The sequence below is a fragment of the Scylla paramamosain genome, chromosome 24 (assembly GCF_035594125.1).
Source record: "Scylla paramamosain isolate STU-SP2022 chromosome 24, ASM3559412v1, whole genome shotgun sequence".
In the NCBI taxonomy this organism is placed as follows: Eukaryota; Metazoa; Arthropoda; class Malacostraca; order Decapoda; family Portunidae; genus Scylla; species Scylla paramamosain.
Window position 1 is genome coordinate 16,757,567 of NC_087174.1, and position 24,827 is coordinate 16,782,393.

Here is a 24,827-nt window from a genome sequence, read left to right on the forward strand (position 1 = left end):
ATAATGTCCGGTTTTCTTTGAGCTACGTATGGCTTTGTCCAGTGCCATGATTCATCCCCGGTTCCCGACGACATCCCATATTCCTTTTTTATGCCACATGTCCGATGAAGCCTTTATTTTTTTACTAAACCTTTGTAACTTTATTTGGAATACCGGTGATTTTCCATCTTCTTGGGATGTGGCCGTAATTATCCTTATTCCAAAGCCTGGAAGAGATCATCAGTTAGCGACCAATAATCGCCCCATTTCTTTAACCTCATGTATTTGTAAGTTGCTGGAAAAGATGGTGATGATGTCAGGTGAATGTCTTACTTGGAGAGGCAATTGTCTCCTGTTCAGTATGGCTTCTAGAAAATGCGATCTACGTTTGATGCTTTATTGTCTCTGGAATCTTCCATTTGTGATGTGTATGCTAATAAGCATCACCGTGCCACACTCTTTTTTGATTTCAAGAAAACTTATGATACAACCTAGCATCATGGCATGTTCGAATTTGATCTCCATGGCCGACTTTTTAAATAATAGTTTTTATATCGTCGTTTTTTTACGGGTACGGGTTGGTAGCGATCTGTCAAGGGTTCACCCACTTGAAGATGGGGTGCCGCAAGGAAGTATATTTTTAGTGTCACACTTTTCGCTGCAGCTATAAACAGTGTCGTTGGTGTACTTCCGGAAGGAATTCCTAGTAACTTATATCTCGATGACTTGTCTATCTCATTTGCTGTGGCTCGGATGCCATAGATTGAGAGGAAGCAGCAGGTGGCAATCCATAGGATTTCTCAGTGGGCCGTAACTCGGGGGTTTCGTTTCTCGGCTTCGAAGAGTGTGGCCATGCATTTTTGCCACCTCCTTAGTGTTCACCCTGACTCAGAATTGTATCTATATGATAGAAGAATCTCTTGTGTGGAAGAAACTCGTTTCCTGGGTCTTATATTTGTGACACGCCTGACTTGAGGACCCCCCCCTTTCGTTATATTAAGGCAGCATGTATGAAGGCGCTGTCACTTAGAGTTTTGGCTCATACTTCTTGAAGCACCGACAGACAGATTCTCCTCCTCTTGCACCGAACTCTTATTCTTTCTAAATTGTAGTATAGTTGTGAAATTTAATCCTCTGCTACCGAGACTCGGCTTCGTGTGTAGGACTCGGTGCACCATGCCGCGGTTCGCCTGGCAACTAGAGTGTTCCTTTCATCCCTAATCGCTAGTTTACTGGTGGATGCTGGAATCCTTCCGGTGGACTTGCGGCGCTAGTTTATATTAGTGAGGTGCTGGTATCGTGTTCAACGTCTTCCCGACTCTGTTTGTTGTGTGGCCATTTCCCATGATTCACATTTCCGTTTATATGTATCGAACCCGAGTTTGCCTAAACCTTTTGGTGTTAAGGTTGCATCTGCTATGGTGGCATTAAATGTGGAAACCTTTACTGGCAATTTCCAGATATATTTCCGTTTATATGTATCGAACCCGAGTTTGCCTAAACCTTTTGGTGTTAAGGTTGCATCTGCTATGATGGCATTAAATGTGGAAACCTTTACTGGCAATTTCCAGATATATTCTGCCTGCAGCCATGCTATTTCTAATAAGAACTCATTATCGGAGTCCCGTGCATTATTCTTGGAACACTATTCCACACATTCCGACTCCATTCCTGTATTAACGGACGGTTCAAAATCGGAAGATGGTGTCGGATTTTTTTTTTCCTTTTAATTATGTTGAGGCAGTAGCCTTCCAGGTGTTGCCTCTGTTTTTATGGCAGAACTGTCTGCCATTATTTTAGCTTTAAGAATTATTCAACTCCATTCTCTTTCATGACTTATAGTCCGGCATGAGTGCCATTTCTTGCCACTTGGCAGGGCAGGTGGAAGGGTTTGGTTATCACTACTAAGATGGGTGAGATAACTAATGTAACTTTCCGTCCATGGACGTATGTCCATGTGCAGCAGTGCCGCTCAGAGACTGCACTGGCCCATCTTTGGACGGGTCACACATGGTTAACTCATTGTTATCTCGTGTCTCAGGAAACCCAAACATTTTGTGATGACTGCTTAGTTCCCCTTACAGATGCTTTCTATTGGAGTAGTGGAGTGTCCCAGTCTGGTGGAGATGCGGGAGCAATATCTTTTCCATTGTCGCGATGAGGATGGGACTTTCCAGATGTCGCAAATTTTTGGAGATAGGTTTCTCTCCCCTGGACATGAGGTCCTTATATTTGTGGAGAAGGGTGGTCTTCTAAAAAATTATAGATTACCTTTTAACTGTCCTTATTTTATTTATTTTATCAGTAATATATTATCTGGGTAAACCTTTATCCTTGTACTCGGAAGAACATTGAGGCAAGTGAGAAAGAAACGTAACGAACAACTCTGACTCAGTGGGGTTAGTGTCTTGGGCATGTAACAAACAATGTCAGATATCTGGGTCGGTGGGGTCAGTCTTGGGTCCGAAACGAACAACGCCAGACACACTGGTCTGCGTGAGTGGGTCATTACCCCATCACTTTAAATGAATTTAAATTAAATGATACATTAAAATATCAAGCCTCTCATTTTTAACCTTAAGGTTTTGGTGCTTTATCCCATTTCCTTCTAACGTTTACTTTTTTTGTGGTCCTTTAACATTTTCACTATACCTATAATTTTGTTTTTAATATCAGTATTTTAAGTTGCAATCTTCGGTGCTTTTAAAGTTTCTGTAGTGGCGCCATATGACCGCGATGTTGCAGCACTGTAAGTAAATAAATCACTCAATCTTCTTTCTCTCATCTCTATTGTGTCCACCTCTCTAATGAAAGAGTATGCTCAATCCTTCATTCCTTTTTCTGATAAACCCTGGAACGCCCTGCCTTGTCTTTGCATTTTCTCCTTCCTTTGAATTGAACTCTTTCAAAAGAAAGGTTTCAAGACACTTATCCTCCATTGTTTGATTTTCCTGTTTGGAATGCTCTATGGGACTTAACATTAAATAGGCCTTTTTTTATACAGTTTTTGTTGCCCTTGGCCACTGGCCTTTTTGCATGAAAAAAAAAATCACCTGTCTCACAATTTTCTGTGAGGGTACCATGCAACAAGTACATTACTCATGACTGCTTTGAGCTTCTTCGTGGAATTCTGCACAGTAAGGTGATCACAACTTCCAGATCTATTCTTCAATATGGCAAACAGATTTTCCAAACAAGTCCTGATTCAGTCGTCCCGTGAGCTAAAGATCTGAACATCTTGCCACAGAGATATGAGTGCTACTAAGTTGCTTAACCAACCATCAATACAGTGAATGTGTACATGTTGTGGTGCACAGACTTCCCATGACTTTATATAACTTGTGATATCAGAAATAAACTGATGATGATATGATTCAAATGACATCCCTCCCTAGAACTTCTTTAAAACGAAATTTTGTTGCACTGTTAAAACAATCAAACAATCTGTCCATATCATATACAAATTCTGCTGTACAGATGGCTGCCTTTGGAAGCAAACCTGTGATGGCATGGGTGTAAATACCATAAACTGTAAAAAGTGCTTCAAATTCTAACTCTTGAACTTTTATAATAGTTGTCTCAAACAAATTCTTTATTTTACCTTTATCAATCCCTCCCCCCCATAAAAAATAAAAGCTAATACCATCTCAATCTGCCCACACTCTTGAATCTTCCGAATTTACCACCATCTGGTAACAACTACAGAGTCACTCTCAAACTAAATTTATCTGTGTTGTATCTCTCTCACCTAACTCCTCTGTTTATAAGAAATTTTTTGACTACCTAGCTTCCAAAGTGGAACACATTCTGACTCTTCCGTTTTGCGGAGATCTTCATTCTTGAAGACTTCAGTGTTCACTATCAGCTTTGGATTTCCTCTCCCTTCACTGACAATCCTGGTGAACTAGCCTTCAGCTTTACTATCCTCCACGGCCCAGAGCAAATGGTACAAAACCCTACTCATATTCCTGACTGTTTTGGAGATACACTCAACATTCTTGATCTTTTCCTAATCTCTAATCCTTCTGTTTATGCTGTTACCCGCTGGGCTCCTCCGATCCCAATCTCATACCTATATTTTACTCCAGTCCCTCTTCAGGATCCCTTTAAGTGGAGGTGCCTTTGGCATTTTGCCTCTTCTACTTGGGGGGACCTGAGGAGATATTTTGCTGATTTTCCTTGGAATGACTACTGTTTCCGTGTCAGAGATCCGTATCTGTGTGCGAAGTGCATAACAGAGGTGATAGTGTCTGGCAAGGAGGCGTACATTCCTCACTCTTTTTCTCGACCTAAACATTCCATAGCTTGGTTTAACATAGGCTGTTCTCGTGCTATACATGATAAAGAGATGGCCCACAAATGGTACTTGAGCCTTCTATCACCAGAATCTCATGGAACCATGCCCGGAACCATGCCAAATATGTTTTCCAACTAACCAAAAACTTCTTCATTAATAAAGTGTCAAAATCTTTCAAGATCTAACTCCCCTCGTGACTTCTGGCACTTAGCCAAGAACATCTCCAATAACTTTACTTCTTAGTTCCCTCCTTTATTTCAGCAAGGTGGCACCATTGTTATCACATCTATCTCTAAAACTGAACTCTACGCTCAAACCTTTGTTAAAATCTCTAGCTTGGACGATTCTGGGCTTGTTCCTCCTTCTTCTCCACCCTCTGATTACTTCATGATACCTATTAAAATTCTTCGTAATGATGTTATCCATGCCTTCGCTGGCCTAAACCCTTGGAAGGCTTATGGACCTAATGGGCTCCCTCCTATTGTTCTCCGGAACCGCGTCTCCGTGCTTGCACCTTACCTATTCAAACTCTCAACTTTGTCAGTCAATATCTACCTTTCCTTCTTGCTGGAAATTTGCCTATATTCAGCCTGTTCCTAAAAACGGTGACCGTTCTAATCTCCAAACAACCATCCTATTGTTTTAATTTCCTGCCTATCTAAAGTTTTTGAATCTATCATCAACAAAAAGATTCTTGAACATCTATTACTTCACAACCTTCTATCTGATCGCCAGAGTGGGTTCCGTCAAGACCACTCTACTGGTGATCGTCTGGCTTTCCTTACTGAGTCTTGGTCATCCTCTTTTAGAGATTTTGGTGAAACTTTTGCTGTTGCCTTAGACATATCAAAAAGCTTTTGATAGAATCTGGCACAAAGCATTGATTTCCAGACTACCCTCGTATAACTTCTAGCTTTCTCTCTGTAACTTCATCTCAAATTTCCTTTCTGACCGTTCTATTGCTGCTGTGGTAGACGGACACTGTTCTTCTAAATCTACTAATAGTAGTGTTCCTCAGGGTTCTGTCCTGTCACCCACTCTTTTCCTATTATTCATCAATGATCTTCTAAATCAAACTTCTTGTCCTTTCCACTCCTACGCTGATGATACCACCCTGCACTTTTCCACGTCTTTTCGTGGACGTCCAACCCTTCTGAAAGTAAACAATTCGCGCAGAGAAGCCACAGAATGCCTGATTTCTGATCTTTCTAAAATTTCTGATTGGGGCAGAGCAAATTTGGTATTGTTCAATGCCTCAAAAACCCATTTCCTCCATCTATCATCTCGACACAACCTTCCAGACAAATATCCCATCTTCTTCAATGTCACTCAACTGTCCTCCTCTTCTACACTTAACATCCTCGGTCCATCCTTTTCTTATAATCTAAACTGGAAACCACATCTCATCTCTAGCTAAAACAGCTCCTATGAAGTTAGGCATTCTGAGACGTCAGCGCCAGTTTTTCTCACTCCCACAGCTACTAACTCTGTACTAAAGCCTTATCCGTCCATGTATGGAGTATGATTTACATGTCTTGGGAGGGGTGGGGGGATTCCACTCTTACCACTCTTTTAGACAGGGTGGAATTAAAAGCTTTTCGCCTCATCAACTCCTCTCCTCTAACTGACTGTCTTCAGCCTCTTTATCATCGCTGCAGTGTTGCATGTCTTGCTATCTTCTACCGCTATTTTCAAGCTAACTGCTCCTCTGATTTTGCTAACTGTATGCTTCCCCTCCTCCCGCTGCCTCGCTGCACAAGATCTCTATTCTCTAATGCAAGAGTTTACCAGTATTCTCAGTCATTCATCCCTCTCTCTGGTAAACTCTGGAACTCCCTGCCTGCTTCTGTATTTCCACCTTCCTGTGACTTGAACTCCTTCAAGAGGGAGGTTTCAAGACACTTATCCATCAATTTTTGACTCCCGCTTCGAACCCTGTTCGGGAACTAACATCTCAGTGGGCTTTTTTTTATTTCTTTTATTGGAATTTTGTTGTCCTTTGCTGGTGTCCCTCCTATATAAATAATAATAATAATAATAATAATAATAATAATAATAATAATAATAATAATAATAATAATAATAATAATAATAATAATATCTACTTCCAGACCATCCCTTTAACCATGAACACAAGTGTATGGTTTGCTTCAGACTCTTGCCATGGTCTTCAAAATCTTCCCTACTAATGAAGGAATCAGAGGCCTGGTGAAAAGGTCAAAATGAAGAGATTCTTTGAGTCACTGCATGAAATGCTATGCCACAGAGTCTCTTTCTTTGACATGGTCTCTGCTTTTTTTCCTCAAGACTATCAGAGTTTGTCTACTACAACCTACTTGGATGGAAATTTTCCTGAAAGAAAGGTGAACACTCGATCTGCTAGGTAGTGAAAATAGAGTTTAAAAACCTATATGCTTTAGAACTATGGTAATATAAGACCAGAGCAAATTCTCTTGAACCCCATATCTTCTGCCCTTATCCTTCGATAAATTCCTGCACTTTAGGGCTTACACATTTGAAAATTAAGTTTACCAGCAGCTGTGGACTTTGCAGGGTCTGTTGCTTCACTTGTTTTCTGATATTGCTGATGATGTTCTGCAACAGCTTGATTTTTTTGAGGCCTGAAAACATTTAAAAAATATTTCAGCTGTTTCGTTACCAATTATCATAACTTTAAAAAATTAAGTTTGTCTTTCATATACCAGATCCATATTTGTAGATGTCTCTGGAAAGTATTGTTTCCACACTGTTGCCCCAAGTCGCTGTTCAGTGATGAGGCATGGTGCGGACACCTGACAAGGGACATCATCTGTTGGAAGGATAATCATGGTGGTTTTTAAATATGTACATAAACTAAAAGAAGCACTAGCACCTCATCTTCGGTCTGGGGACAATAATTTAGACTTGCCTCAGGAAAGTAGACACCTGCCGAAACGATAATTACTCCCAGTGAGGTCTAAAGCACTGTTCAGGGGGTGCTGTGAACTTATCATTAAACCCAGCTGTGACCTCACTGAACGTTCCCTTTGTGTCTCACAACACAAGGGGGCAGTCACAGCCTGCCTTCTAAAGCCAACTCTCTTCCTCCACACCTCCACACAAAACTACAAGCACCTAATAACACACACACCCTTCACTCAAAAATTTTAAAATCATGGCGACTCCTACAGCAGCCTCGGAGTCCCCATCTGGGGAGGGGACCATAAATGTCCCCAGCTCGGACTGCCTTTCTGTCGACGACCCCTCAGCTTTTTCTTCATCCCCCTCAGCTTTTTCTTCATTAACTTCTGCAACATTCGCGGTCTAAGATCTAATTTTCAATCTGTAGAACACCACCTCTCCTCTCCTAAACCTCATCTTCTTTTCCTCACTGAAACTCAGGTGTCTGAGGCAACTGACAGTAGCCCCTTTTCTGTTCCCTCCTACTTTCTGTATCCTCATTTTCGATCCAAAGCTGGATGCTGCGTTTATGTGCGCAATGACTTAACCTGCTCTCGTGCCCACGCTCTTGAATCTTCCGAGTTTTCCACCATCTGGCTACGACTACAGAGTCATTCTCTTACTAAATTTATCTGTGCTGTATACCTCTCTCCTAACTCCTCTGACTATAAGAAATTCTTTGACTACTTAACTTCCAAAGTGGAGCCCATTCTGACCCTCTTCCCTTTTGCAGAGATCTCCATTCTTGGAGACTTCAATGTTCACCACCAGCTTTGGCTTTCCTCTCCCTTCACTGACCATCCTGGTGAACTAGCCTACAACTTTGCTACCCTCCATGACCTAGAGCAATTGGTGCAACACCCTGCTCGTATTCCTGACCGTCTTGGAGATACGCCCAACATTCTTGACCTTTTCCTGATCTCTAATCCTTCTGCTTATGCTGTCACCCTTTCTTCTCCGTTGGGCTCCTCCGAGCACAATCTCATATCTTTATCTTGTCCTATCACTCCAATCCCTCATCAGGATCCCCCTAAGCGAAGGTGCCTCTGGCGTTTTGCCTTTGCTAGTTGGGGGGATCTGAGGAGGTATTTTGCTGATTTTCCTTGGAATGACTACTGCTTCCATGTCAGAGACCCGTCTTTGTGTGCTGAGCGCATAACAGAGGTGATAGTGTCTGGCATGGAGGCGTACATTCCTCACTCTTTTTCTCGTCCTAAACCTTCTAAACCTTGGTTTAACACAGCTTGTTCTCGTGCTATACATGATAGAGAGGTGGCCTACAAAAGGTACTTAAGCCTTCCATCACCAGAATCTCATGCACTATATATTTGTGCCCGGAACCATGCCAAGTCTGTTCTCCAACTAGCCAAAAACTCCTTCATTAACAGAAAATGTCAAAATCTTTTAAGACCTAACTCCCCTCGTGATTTCTGGCATCTAGCCAAAAATATCTCCAATAACTTTGCTTCTTCTTCTTTCCCTCCTCTACTTCAACCAGATGGCACCACTGCTATCAATCACATCTATTTCTAAAGCTGAACTCTTTGCTCAAACCTTTGCTAAAAACTCTACCTTGGACGATTCTGGGCTTGTTCCTCCCTCTCCTCCACCCTCTGACTACTTCATGCCACGTATTAAAATTCTTCGTAATGATGTTTTCCATGCCCTCGCTGGCCTAAACCCTCGAAAGGCTTATGGACCTGATGGGGTCCCTCCTATTGTTCTCCGAAACTGTGCCTCCGTGCTTGCACCTTGCCTAGTCAAACTCTTTCAGCTCTGTCTGTCAACATCTACCTTTCCTTCTTGCTGGAAGTTTGCCTACATTCATCCTGTTCCTAAAAAGGGTGACCGCTCTAATCCCTCAAACTACCGTCCTATTGCTTTAATTTCCTGCTTATCTAAAGTTTTTGAATCTATCCTCAACAGGAAGATTCTTAAACATCTATCACTTCACAACCTTCTATCTGATCGCCAGTATGGGTTCCGTCAAGGCCGCTCTACTGGTGATCTTCTGGCTTTCCTTACTGAGTCTTGGTCATCCTCTTTTAGAGATTTTGGTGAAACTTTTGCTGTTGCCTTGGACATATCAAAAGCCTTTGATAGAGTCTGGCACAAAGCTTTGATTTCCAATCTACCCTCCTATAGTTTCTATCCTTCTCTCTGTAACTTCATCTCAAGTTTCCTTTCTGACCGTTCTATTGCTGCTGTGGTAGACGGTCACTGTTCTTCTCCTAAATCTAAAGTGACAGTGGTGTTCCTCAGGGTTCTGTCCTGTCATCCACTCTCTTCTTATTATTCATTAATGATCTTCTAAACCAAACTTCTTGTCCTATCCACTCCTACGCTGATGATACCACCCTGCACTTTTCCACGTCTTTTCATAGACGTCCAACCCTTCAGGAGTTAAACATATCACGCAGGGAATCCACAGAACGCCTGACTTCTGATCTTTCTAAAATTTCTGATTGGGGCAGAGCAAACTTGGTATTGTTCAATGCCTCAAAAACTCAATTCCTCCATCTATCAACTCGACACAACCTTCCAGACAACTATCCCTTCTTCTTCAATGACACTCAACTCTCCCCCTTTTCTACACTGAACATCCTCGGTCTGTCCTTTACTTATAATCTAAACTGGAAACTTCACATCTCATCTCCAGCTAAAACAGCTTCTATGAAGTTAGGTGCTCTGAGACGTCTCCGCCAGTTTTTCTCACCCCCCCCAGCTGCTAACTCTGTACAAGGGCCTTATCCGTCCATGTATGGAGTATGCTTCACATGTCTGGGGGGGTTCCACTCATACTGCTCTTCTAGACAGGGTGGAATCAAAAGCTTTTCGTCTCATCAACTCCTCTCCTCTAACTGACTGTCTTCAGCCTCTCTCTCACCGCCGCAATGTTGCATATTTAGCTGTCTTCTACCGCTATTTTCATGCCAACTGCTCTTCTGATCTTGCTAACTGCATGCCTCCCCTCCTTCCGCGGCCTCGTTGCACAAGACTTTCTTCTTTCTCTCACCCCTATTCTGTCCACCTCTCTAACGCAAGAGTTAACCAGTATTCTCAATCATTCATCCCTTTCTCTGGTAAACTCTGGAACTCCCTGCCTGCTTTTGTATTTCCACCTTCCTATGACTTGAATTCCTTCAAGAGGGAGGTTTCAAGACACTTATCTACCAATTTCTGACCACTGCTTTGACCCTTTTATGGGACTGGCATTTCAGTGGGCTTTTTTTTATTAGAGTTTTGTTGCCCTTGGCCAGTATCCTTCCTACATAAAAAAAAAAAAGTATCACTTGACTGAAGTCTTTATGAAAGAACACAATTTTCATCTACTCTGGTTAGTTTCAGCTACATCTAATGGCTTAACATTACCTGAAACTACCAACTGTTTTATCTCTGGCGACAGAAACCTACTTTTCAACTACAAACATACATAAGAATGGCAGACACATAAATTGATGATGTGTACCATCTGAAACTAAAGTGTCTCATATAAGTGACAGCAGTATAGCATTTATATGAGTAAGACAAACAGGTCAAACCATGATTTGGTTAATGAGAATAAAACAAATTACGTAAAATGTAATGGCAACAGAAATTCATAACAAACCCCAGTTTTACCAGTATAGTATAAGACAAAGTTATTGAAAGAAACAAACTGAATTAAACAAGAAATTAAAATATATATTATGGTATATTGCAGGAATAAAGCTTGTTCGCACAAATAGCTACACACACACACACACACACACACACACACACACACACACACACACACACACACACACAACAATAATGATATAGCATCAGTCTTCACCACACAAGACAGGTTAAAAATAAATGTAAGAGATTACCTTGTAATTTTTTTTTTTTCGCGCGTCCGTTGATAGATGTCTGCTGACATCATAATAAGGCTATGGAACCCAGTCCGGCGAGTCCGTTGAGTCCTATGTCTAGTGCTCAATGCGCGCTCTTCACCGATTACCCATGCAAGGAAGGCGTGACTCGGACTCGGTTACGAAACCGAGTCCAGCGAGTCTGCCAGCCTCAGGATTCAGATTCGCGAGCACTCTCAAGTTACCGAGTCCTGCCCATCCCTAGTGTGGGAAAGTGACTTGGTAGCTCGTCTCAGGCAGCGACTCATGCGTCGGGGTGGGTAGGGGAGAGGAACGGGGAGGGGAAGAGGAGGTGACAGACCGCCTACCCCTTTGTGCTCCACCCTACGTCGCTCTCTCACAACAAAACGCTGAAGTTTAAAAAATTCTAGAGGCTTTATCTGGGGAGTTGGGTCAAAACAAATTACACAGTAGTGTAGAGCATCTCCCCTACATACTGCTGCAGTCTCATTTCTCAAAAGAAAGGGGGTGAGGTAAATTAAGTGGGGAAGGTTAACTTTAGATTTGCATAAAACTTTCAGTAACTTAGGGCGTCTTTTCAACACGTTGCGTCTACGACTTGTCCACTCCGCTCTCCCCACTCTCTCTCTCTCTCTCTCTCTCTCTCTCTCTCTCTCTCTCTCTCTCTCTCTCTCTCTCTCTCTCTCTCTACTGATCATCTATCTATTTCTCTTCCTCTTTTATAGTACTTGACTTTACTCGCCGGGCGCGACGAGACAAATGGGCGAGCCTCTTAATGCGTAGCTCCTGTTCACCTAGCAGCAAGTAGGTGTGGGATGTAACCCGAGGGGTTGTGGTCTTGCTGTCCCGGTGTATGGTGTGTCAGTGGTCTCAGTCCTACCCAAAGATTGGTCACTGATGAACTCTGAGCTCTTTCCGTAGGGGAATGGGTGGCAGGGTGACAAGCACACGACCGTAGGTGAATCACATAGATAGATAGATAGATAGATAGGTAGGTAGTTTATTGACCACAGCTTACAATGTTTTATCATACATAGATAGCGTATACCAAAATGCGTACAAAATTATTTGTTTACAAATATTCTTTATCAAACAGCTATAGTCCACACAATAATAATATATAAAAGAACACAGACGAAATATATACGCAAGTTATCCAAATAAGAAAACAAATGATGAATCGGCCTACCACATTAACTATACAACATCAAAATTTTATGAATTTACATGTTTTATCAAAAGTTAAAGTTTTATCAAAAAGTTCTTCCATTTTGTTGATATTATAATGGGTTCTAAATGGCTCTGTTAAAGGACACACCTCAACTACATGTCTTTCTGTTTGTATAAGACCACACCTACACAGACGTTTCTCGATGGGAAGCCGACCACACCTTCTGTTCCATCTACCGGTCTTTACCGCTAAGCTGTGACCACACACACGGAACCTTGTGAACGATATTCGATGACTCTCATTAATCGAGTGTCTTGTTCTGTAAATCTCGTGCACTTGACAGGTAGGATTTATTTCTTTATAAACAAGACACTTTGATGCGACTGAGTCCGTTACCATGATGTGCACATTATTTATCAGAACAGATTTGCTGAGAACTCTATTCTGAATGAACTCGACCACAATTTTCCCCGTGTGTGTCTTTGCGTTGATAGCAACTCTGATGGCAAGTGATAACGGGTCGTCATACATACCTGATCTTTCTACCAAATACGCACACACACATTATATATATATATATATATATATATATATATATATATATATATATATATATATATATATATATATATATATATATATATATATATATATATATATATATATATATATATATATATATATATATATATATATATATATATATATATATATATATATATATATATATATATATATATATATATATATATATATATATATATATATATATATATATATATATATATATATATATATATATATATATATATATATATATATATATATATATATATATGCCTGTTTCTGTTTTTCCACCTTCCTATGAGTTGAACTCCTTCAAGAGGGAGGTTACAAAACACTTATCCTTTAACTTTTTACTATCGCTTCGGACCCTATTCGTGGACCGGCATCACAGTGGCTTTTTTTTTTTTGTTGCCCTTGGCCGGTGTCCCTGATACATAATATATATATATATATATATATATATATATATATATATATATATATATATATATATATATATATATATATATATATATATATATATATATATATATATATATATATATATATATATATATATATATATATATATATATATATATATATATATAGTTTTTGCCTTAGTATGTGATAACACACATAAATGAAGGTTTACAGAAATGTGGACCAAGCAACGTCTTTATGATAGAAAATATAATTTGAACTGGACGAATTAATAATACCATTCAAATGATTGCAAACATAATTCTTCTAAAAATGCCATAATTATCATAATATTTGTAAATCAGGAGAAAACCCAATCGACGTTTGAAGACATTTGCGTATATACTTTGAGTATTACATTTTCAAAGGCGTATTCTAAATGGAGCTGAAAATACAAGTTTAATCCATAAAACCGTCACATATTTTGTTTATTTAGTAATGGAAGACTGGAGGATAATCAATAAAAGAGATGAGGAAAATATATGGAAGTATAATACTACTAAGTAACCAGGGAAAGATGAATGGAGATGGTGGTAGCTGCCGAATGAATAATGATTAATGATGCATCAATATTTAACAGATGGTGACGGATCGTGTCTTCGGAGCGCCTCACTGGACATCTGCTATTCTGCACGCATCTGTCTCAACTAAGGAACAGAAAGACATTCAGGCGCGCACATACTGTTACCTGTTCAGTTACCGGGGCCAACATTCGGTTTTAGACAACTATAATGTATCGGTCGGAGCTAGCTGTGAGTTTGCTTGCGTAATAATGAGTTAATCTAATCTTGATTTTTGTATTCGCAGATATCTAAGGTTTGTTTTGTATCATCCAGGGGTGTCTCATTCAGACGAAATGTTTTACATGTTTCCTGGCGCTCCCGACTGGAAGACCTTGACATACCCAGCAGACTTTGCCATGAGAGATGTCTTCATCAAACTTTGGACCAACTTTGCTGCCACAGGGTAACACATTTTCAATGCTGCATAATAATTTCAAAATAACTACACGACAACTACATATACTTTGATAAGGAACCTCTTTTTTTTATTTGGTTTCAGAAATCCAACGCCAGATCCATCGCTTGGTTTTACGTGGGAGGCGACTAGCGAAGCAGAACAAAGGTTCCTGGTCCTCTTGCCTTCACCCGTTATGATGGAGGATGACTCAGTGCGAAAGGCAATGCATATTAAGCATGTATAGACAAAGTTAAATTTTGTATCTATTTAAGTCGTCTTTTTTTTTTTAACTCTTCCTATATTTATTTTCCAATTTCCGTCTTCTCCATTTTTATTTTTCTCAGACACACCCTCCTGCTAATTTTGTACAAGGGTTTTATCCTTCCATATATATATATATATATATATATATATATATATATATATATATATATATATATATATATATATATATATATATATATATATATATATATATATATATATATATATATATATATATATATATATATATATATATATATATATATATATATATATATATATATATATATATATATATATATATATATATATATATATATATATATATATATATATATATATATATATATATATATATATATATATATATATATATATATATATATATATATGTATGAGGGACACTGGCAACAAAAATCCCCCTCCCCCCAAAAAAAAAGGCCCACTGAGGTGCCAGTCACAGAACGGTCCAAACCTATAGTCAAAAGTTAAAGGATAAGTGTCTTGAAACCTCCCTCTTGAAGGAATTCAAGTCATAGGTAAGTGGAAATACGGAAGCAGGCAGGGAGTTCCAGAGTTTATCAGAGAAAGGGATGAATGATCGATAATACTGGTTAACTCTTGCATTAGAGAGGTGGACAAAATAGGGGTGAGAGAAAGAAGAAAGTCTTGTGCAGTGAGGCCGCGGGAGAAGGGGAGGTATGCAGTTAGCAAGATCATAAGAGCAGTTACCATGAAAATAGCGGTAGAAGACAGCTAGAGATGCAACATTGCGAGGATGAGAGAGGCTGAAAACAGTCAGTTAGAGGAGAGGAGTCGATGAGACGAAAATCTTTTGATCCCATCCTGTCTAGAAGAGCGGTATGAGTGGAACACCCCCAGACATGTGTAGCATACTCCATACAAGTACGGATAAGGGCCTTGTATAGAGTTAGCAAATGGGGGGGGGGGTGAGAAAAACTGGCGGAGACGTCTCAGAACGCCTAACTTCACAGAAGCTGAGATAAGATGTGAAGTTTCCAATTCAGATTATAAGTAAAGAACAGACCGGAGGATGTTGAGTGTAAAAGAGAGGGACAGTTGAGTGTCAGTGAAGAAGAGGGAATAGTTGTCTGGAAGGTTATGTTGAGGAATTGAGTTTTTGAGGCATTGAACAATACCAAGTTTGCTCTGCCCCCATCAGAAATTTTAGAAAGATCAGAAGTCAGGCGTTCTGTGGCTTTCCTGCGTGAAATGTTTACTTCGTGAAGGGTTGGACGTCTATGAAAAGACGTGGAAAAGTGCAGGGTGGTATCATCAGCGTAGGAGTGGATAGGACAAGAAGTTTGGTTTAGAAAGTCATTGATGAATAAGAAGAGAGTGGGTGACAGGACAGAACCCTAACGAAGATTTAAGAGAAGAACAGTCTACTCCAGCAACGTCTACTACAGCAACAATAGAACGGTCAGAAAGGAAACTTGAGATGATGTTACAGAGAGAAGGATAGAAAGCCGTAGGAGAGTAATTTGGAAATCAAAGCTTTGTACCAGACACTATCAACAGCTTTTGATATATCCAAGGCAACAGCAAAAGTTTCGCCAAAATCTCTAAAAGAGGATGACCAAGACTCTGTAAAGAAAGCCAGATCACCAGTAGAGCGGCCATGATGGTACCCATACTGACATTCAAATAGAAGGTTGTGAAGTGATAGATGTTTAAGAATCTTCCTGTTGAGGATAGATTCAATAACTTTAGATAGGCAGGAAATTGAAGCAATAGTACGGTAGTTTGAGGAATTAGAACGGTTACCCTTTTTAGAAACAGGCTGAATATAGGGAAGCTTCCAGCAAGAAGGTAGATAGATAGGTAGGTAGACAGATGTTGACAGAGAGTTGAAAGAGTTTGACTAGGCAAGGTGCAAGCACGGAGGCACAGTTTCGGAGAACAATAGGAGGGACCCCATCAGGTCCATAAGCCTTCAGAAGGTTTAGGCCAGTGAGGGCATGGAAAACATCATTGCGAAGAATTTTAATAGGTAGCATGAAATAGTCAGAGGGTGGAGGAGAGGGAGGAACAATCCGTGAATCGTCCATGGTAGAGTTTTTAGCAAAGGTGTGAGTGAAGAGTTCAGTTTTAGAGATAGATGTGATAGCAGTGGTGCCATCTGGTTGAAAAAAAAAAAAAAAGGGAAAGAAGAAGAAGCAAAGTTATTGGAGATATTTTTGGCTAGATGCCAGAAGTCACGGGGGGAGTTAGATCTTGAAAGAATTTGTCACTTTCTATTAATGAAGGGGTTTTTGGCTTGTTGGAGAACATACTTGGTATGGTTCCGGGTAGAAATATAAAGTGCATGAGATCCTGGTGATGGAAGGCTTAAGTACCTTATGTGGGCCACTTCTCTATCATGTATCATGTATAGCACGAGAACAAGCTGTGTTAAACCAAGGTTTGGAGAAAAAAAGTGAGGAATATACGCCTCCATGCCAGACACTATCACCTATCTTATGCGCTCGGCACACAGACAGGTCTCTGACACTGAAGCAATAGTCATTCCAAGGAAAAGACGCAAAACGCCTGAGGCCCCTTCCCTTAGGAGGATCCTGAGGAGTGATTAGAGCGATAGGACAAGATGCAGATATGGGATTGTGATCGGAGGAGCCCAATGGAGAGGAGAGGGTGACAGCATAAGCAAAAGGATTAGAGGTCAGGAAAAGGTCAAGAATGTTAGGCGTATCTCCAAGACGGTCAGGAATATGAGTAGGATGTTGCACCAATTGCTCTAGGTCGTGGATGATAGTAAAATTGAAGGCTATTTCACTAGAATGATCAGTGAAGAGAGAGGAAAGCCAAAGCTGGTGGTGAACATCGAAGTCTCCAGGAATGGAGATCTCTGCAAAAGGGAAGAGAGTCAGAATGTGCTCCACTTTGGAAGTTAAGTAGTGAAAGAATTTCTTATAGTCAGAGGAGTTAGGTGAGAGGTATACAGTATAGTTAAATTTAGTTTGAGAGCAACTCTGTAGTCGTAGCCAGATAGTGAAATACTCGGAGGATTCAAGAGCATGGGCACGAGAGCAGGTTAGGTCGTAGCGCATATGAGGAGGAGGCAGTAGACACCTGCCGAAACGATAATTACTCCCAGTGAGGTCTAAAGCACTGTTCAGGGGGTGCTGTGAACTTATCATTAAACCCAGCTGTGACCTCACTGAACGTTTCCCTTTGTGTCTCACAACACAAGGGGGTAGTCACAGCCTGCCCTCTAAAGACAACTCTCTTCCTCCACACAAAACTACAAGCACCTAATAACACACACACCCTTCACTCCAAAAAATTTAAAATCATGGCGACTCCTACACCAGCCTCGGAGTCCCCATCTGGGGAGGGGACCATAAATGTCCCCAGGTCGGACTGCCTTTCCGTCGACGACCCTAAGTGTCTTGACACCCCCCTCAATTTTTTCTTCATTAACTTCTGCAACATTCGCGGTCTAAGATCTAATTTTCAATCTGTAGAACACCACCTCTCCTCTTCTAAACCTCATCTTCTTTTCCTCACTGAAACTCAGGTGTCTGAGGCAACTGACAGTAGCCCCTTTTCTGTTCCCTCCTACTTTCTGTATCCTCATTTTCGATCCAAAGCTGGATGCTGCGTTTATGTGCGCAATGACTTAACCTGCTCTCGTGCCCACGCTCTTGAATCTTCCGAGTTTTCCACCATCTGGCTACGACTACAGAGTCATTCTCATACTAAATTTATCTGTGCTGTATACCTCTCTCCTAACTCCTCTGACTATAAGAAATTCTTAGACTACTTAACTTCCAAAGTGGAGCACATTCTGACCCTCTTCCCTTTTGCAGAGATCTCCATTCTTGGAGACTTCAATGTTCACCACCAGCTTTGGCTTTCCTCTCCCTTCACTGACCATCCTGGTGAACTAGCCTACAACTTTGCTATCCTCCATGACCTAGAGCAATTGGTGCAACACCCTACTCGTATTCCTGACCGTCTTGGAGATACGCCCAACATTCTTGACCTCTTCCTGACCTCTAATCCTTCTGCTTATGCTGTCACCCTTTCTTCTCCGTTGGGCTCCTCCGATCACAATCTCATATCTTTATCTTGTCCTATCACTCCAATCCCTCCTCAGGATCCCCCTAAGCGAAGGTGCCTCTGGCGTTTTGCCTCTGCTAGTTGGGGGGACCTGAGGAGGTATTTTGCTGATTTTCCTTGGAATGACTACTGCTTCCCTGTCAGAGACCCGTCTTTGTGTGCTGAGCGCATAACAGAGGTGATAGTGTCTGGCATGGAGGCGTACATTCCTCACTCTTTTTCTCGTCCTAAACCTTCTAAACCTTGGTTTAACACAGCTTGTTCTCGTGCTATACATGATAGAGAGGTGGCCCACAAAAGGTACTTAAGCCTTCCTTCACCAGAATCTCATGCACTTTATATTTCTGCCCGGAACCATGCCAAGTCTGTTCTCCAACTAGCCAAAAACTCCTTCATTAACAAAATGTCAAAACCTTTCAAGATCTAACTCCCCTCGTGATTTCTGGCATCTAGCCAAAAATATCTCCAATAACTTTGCTTCTTCTTCTTTCCCTCCTCTACTTCAACCAGATGGCACCACTGCTATCACATCTATTTCTAAAGCTGAACTCTTTTGCTATGGGTTCCGTCAAGGCCGCTCTACTGGTGATCTTCTGGCTTTCCTTATTGAGTCTTGGTCATCCTCTTTTAGAGACTTTGGTGAAACTTTTGCTGTTGCCTTGGACATATCAAAAGCCTTTGATAGAATCTGGCACAAAGCTTTGATTTCCAAACTACCCTCCTACGGTTTCTATCCTTCTCTCTGTAACTTCATCTCAAGTTTCCTTTCTGACCGTTCTATTGCTGCTGTGGTAGACGGTCACTGTTCTTCTCCTAAATCTATTAACAGTGGTGTTCCTCAGGGTTCTGTCCTGTCACCCACTCTCTTCTTATTATTCATTAATGATCTTCTAAATCAAACTTCTTGTCCTATCCACTCCTATGCTGATGATACCACCGTGCACTTTTCCACGTCTTTTCATAGACGTCCAACCCTTCAGGAGGTAAACATATCACGCAGGGAAGCCACAGAACGCCTGACTTCTGATCTTTCTAAAATTTCTGATTGGGGCAGAGCAAACTTGGTATTGTTCAATGCCTCAAAAACTCAATTCCTCCATCTATCAACTCGACACAATCTTCCAGACAACTATCCCCTCTTCTTCAATGACACTCAACTGTCCCCCTCTTCTACACTGAACATCCTCGGTCTGTCCTTTACTTATAATCTGAACTGGAAACTTCACATCTCATCTCTAGCTAAAACAGCTTCTACGAAGTTAGGTGTTCTGAGACGTCTCCGCCAGTTTCTCTCAACCCCCCAGCTGCTAACTCTGTACAAGGGCCTTATCCGTCCATGTATGGAGTATGCTTCACATGTCTGGGGGGGTTCCACTCATACTGCTCTTCTAGACAGGGTGGAATGAAAAGCTTTTCGTCTCATCAACTCCTCTCCTCTAACTGACTGTCTTCAGCCCCTCTCCCACCGCCGCAATGTTGCATATCTAGCTGTCTTCTACCGCTATTTTCATGCCAACTGCTCTTCTGATCTTGCTAACTGCATGCCTCCCCTCCTTCTGCGGCCTCGCTGCACAAGACTTTCTTCTTTCTCTCACCCCTATTCTGTCCACCTCTCTAACGCAAGAGTTAACCAGTATTCTCAATCATTCATCCCTTTCTCTGGTAAACTCTGGAACTCCTTGCCTGCTTCTGTATTTCCACCTTCCTATGACTTGAATTCCTTCAAGAGGGAGGTTTCAAGACACTTATCCACCAATTTTTGACCACTGCTTTGACCATTTTAAGGGACTGGCATTTTAGTGGGCATTTTTTTTATTAGTTTTTTTGTTGCCCTTGGCCAGTATCCTTCCTACATAAAAAAAAAAAAAAAAACGCAACATCCAGCTTTGAATTGAAAATGATGATAGAAAAATTAGGAGGGGACAGAAAACGGGCCACTGTCAATTGCCTCTGACACCTGGAGTATGCTTCACATATATGGGATGTTCCACTCACACTCCACTTTTGATCAGGGTAGAATCAAAAGCATTTCGTCTTATCAACTCGTCTTCTCTAACTGACTGTCTTTTGCCTCTCTTGTGTTGCCTTAGTGTTGTGCCTTTTGGTATCTTCTACCGATATTTTCACGCGAACTCTTCTGATCTTACTAATTCCCTCCCGCAGCCTCCCTCCACAAGACGTCTTACTTTCTATCATCCCTTTTCTGTCCACCTCTGTAATGCAAAAATTAAGCAGTATTCTCAATTCTTCATTCATTTTTTTCCGGGGAATTTTGTAACTCCCTGTCTACCTCTGTATTTCCCCATCCCTGTGACTTGAACTCTTTCAAGAGGGACATGTTAAAATATTTATCTTCCAGTTCTGGATAATTCTTTTGGCTTTCTTTGTTGGAACCAACACCTCAGTGGGCCTTTTTTACTTTCTTTTTGTTGTCATGGCCATTTCCATCTTACATAAAAATATATATATATATATATATATATATATATATATATATATATATATATATATATATATATATATATATATATATATATATATATATATATATATATATATATATATATATATATATATATATAAAGAAAAAAAATGAAAACACACACACACACACACACACACACACACACACACACACACACACACACACACACACACACACACACACACACACACACACACACACACCCCACACACACACACACATACACACATGTATGGAACACATGCAGAAGTTATGAATTCGATTCAAAATTATGATACGAATACTTCTAATATTTTTATTTATTTACTTTTTTGTGTGTGTGAATACAAAGGGAAAAAAATAATAATTCGAGTATAAAATACTTTATAGGAGTACTCGTGGATACATTCGTGAGCAAATTAATTGATAAATTAACTTTAGGAAGAAGACTCATTACTTAGTACGTTATCTGGAGGATTGCAAGTGATATATATATATATATATATATATATATATATATATATATATATATATATATATATATATATATATATATATATATATATATATATATATATATATATATATATATATATATATATATATATATATATATATATATATATATAAGTTATTAGGTTGATGCAAAACATCCGAATTTATCGGATATAAATACGTATGTAGTTTTGATATAGCCCGATGTTTGCACCAAATATTTATTGTGTGGTGCTAGTGAATGAATCGGTAATGTAACGGTAATGGTGGCGGTAGTGCGTTGTTGGTGGTATTCACACTAGTTCATTTATCCCTAGCCTATATCTGGAGCCTAAGCTATTTTATAACCTTGTCGCTGACTGGACTATGGCTCTTGTGATCTCATCGCTGATTGGTTCATTGCTCGATCACTGGGTTCCTCACATTACACGCTTATTTATTTATTTTTCTATATTTCCATTATTTTGTGCAATATATACTTACTGATTTTTTTTTTTTTTTATCACTGAACTGAAAACTGAGAGTAGATCACGAATATGTTAAAACATAATTAAAATTACAAAGAGTAATTGAGATGATAATATAAGAATCAGGAACAAATTTGAACAATATTAATACCACTTGTTTTACGCTACTGTCATGGAATTATCATAACGATATAAGCGAATGTAATGGCATTTGATGAAGTTGGTGATATTGTGATGGTACGCCCTGTGGGATGCTGTAGTATGGGAGGTGATTATTCGTTTCTCTCGAGGGTGTTTGAGTCTATCGACACAATAAAGCGTCATTAGAAGTGAATAATGACATTGATGGCGATAATTAATTGATCAATAATGACAACAATAATAATAATAATAATAATAATAATAATAATAATAATAATAATAATAATAATGGTGATGTTTGTGATAATAATAATAATAATAATAATAATAATAATAATAATAATAATAATAATAATAGCAATATTAATAATAATAATAATAATAATAATAATAATAATAATAATAATAATAATAATAATGGTGATGAAGTTCTTGATTATGATTATGTGCGTTGTGGGAGCCTGGGTGGGGCCTCTGCCTCTTCGTCCTCGGCTCGCTATGTACTGGTGTCGCGCCGCGCGGTTTTAAGTGATCGTTTGTTGTTGTATAGACTATGCATTAAAGCTTTACAGGAAACATTTAGCAAATGACAGATTTAATTTTTGTATGTGTGAATGAAGAAAAGTACATTTAACAACACAACAGTACAGTGGTTGTTAATTGCTACGTTTAAGTATACTTAGCACCTCATCAGCTGGAACCCGTAAGAAATAAGATAAATTGTATATCATCACTATTTTTGCACCTTTTCATACTAAAGAGTTGTCCCTCCTATGTTGAACATTTGATAACCCTGCATTTTTATGAAACCCTGAAAGCCAGGAAATTTTCAGCACCCCCTCATTATATGTACTTATACATGGTACCCCGTGAGGAAAGTCTCCATGGTCAAGTGCTTTTAGTAACGTGGTTTAGAAGTTGAAAACATTTAAATACGAACGCGGATGTAATCGCAATGGGCCTCCACATGGGAAATGTTCATCTGATCGCTATTGCTATATGAAGTGCGTTAAGTTTCATCCATTAATCTTTACAACTATACTTACACCACCACCTTTAATTTAGTCTCATTTATATTTCCGAAAATTTTTGTGTAATCAAGTAACACCTTCAAGATGGCACCGCCCACCATTGCTATCCTCTCTTCTCGTTTTCTTACCCTTTCCAGCTCTCAATGCGTTGATATTTAAATATCGTTAAAAGCATATGACCACAAAATATTTATGACCTAGAATGACTATTTTTTTTTTATTTAAAAAAATGTAAGTTTCCTCACGCGACATCCTGTACACACACACACACACACACACACACACACACACACACACACACACACACACACACACACACACACACACACACACACACACACACACACACACACACACACACACACACACACACACACACACACACACACATATATATATATATATATATATATATATATATATATATATATATATATATATATATATATATATATATATATATATATATATATATATATATATATATATACTATATATTTTATTATCATTAATTGATATTTATTTTTCTTTGAAAAAAAAAAAAAAAACAGGCTCGTGTGTTCCTCACATCTCTACCTACCCGACGAAACTGCCTGTTGTGACTATAGAAGGAGGCACACCCAACCATGTTTATGTGACTTCCCACAAAAGCTGAGGATCATGAATTGAAGTAGACGGTAGTATTCGAAATAGACGGAAACACACACACACACACACACACACACACACGCACACACACACACACACACACACACACACATATATATATATATATATATATATATATATATATATATATATATATATATATATATATATATATATATATATATATATATATATATATATATATATATATATATATATATATATATATATATATATATATATATATATATATATATATATATATATATATATATATATATATATATATATATATATATATATATATATATATATATATATATATATATATATATATATATATATATATATATATATATATATATATATATATATATATATATATATATATATATATATATATATATATATATATATATATATATATATATATATATATATATATATATATATATATATATATATATATATATATATATATATATATATATATATATATATATATATATATATATTTAGTTATTATTTTTCTTCTTGCTTTATATCATCTCATTATTATTTTTGACGACTCGTTCGGTCGGCAGTCTTGGTACAGAACAGGTTCATGTGTAAATGTTATAAATACACAGAAACTCTATTAACCTGGTGTTTCAACATACCCCGCAACTTTTTAATGAACTATGTAACCACCAAAAAACAAAAGCACAGAGAGAAGAGTACTACATGGTGAGTGAGGCTGACTAGTCTGAGTCATCCTCACCGAGTTCACCACAAAAAAGTCCCCATAAACGACAATGACCACACCAAAGAAATATTAATGAAAGGAACATTGGAATGGGGAAAAGTTATAGGAGGATTAAAAGACGAAAATAAATAAATGATTGTGTTCAGTTTCGTGTGTAAGAGAAAACATGAAATTTGTGATGGGATCTATGACAAAACCCACTGGAACTACAAAGCTTTAATCAAAGTAAAATAATAACAATATAACAAAAAAA

At 38.9% G+C, this 24,827-nt stretch overlaps 1 protein-coding gene across 11 annotated transcripts in view; it reads left to right on the forward strand.

Moving 5' to 3' along the window:
* LOC135112820 (esterase FE4-like) overlaps positions 1 to 23,899 on the forward strand; it is a 154,254-nt gene extending 130,355 nt beyond the window's left edge. For 3 of the 11 annotated variants that reach the window (XM_064027655.1, XM_064027656.1, XM_064027654.1), the window contains exons 9-12: positions 13,854 to 14,025; positions 14,110 to 14,239; positions 14,309 to 14,467; positions 23,733 to 23,899. In XM_064027655.1, coding sequence (XP_063883725.1) covers positions 13,854 to 14,025; positions 14,110 to 14,239; positions 14,309 to 14,467; positions 23,733 to 23,850 — 579 coding nt within the window. In that variant the 3' untranslated portion in view covers positions 23,851 to 23,899. Of the gene's footprint in view, positions 1 to 13,853; positions 14,026 to 14,080; positions 14,240 to 14,308; positions 14,472 to 23,732 lie in introns of all 11 variants that reach the window. The other 8 variants (XM_064027658.1, XM_064027659.1, XM_064027660.1 and 5 more) reach the window with 8 other exon arrangements.
* The last annotated feature ends 928 nt before the right edge of the window (positions 23,900 to 24,827 follow it).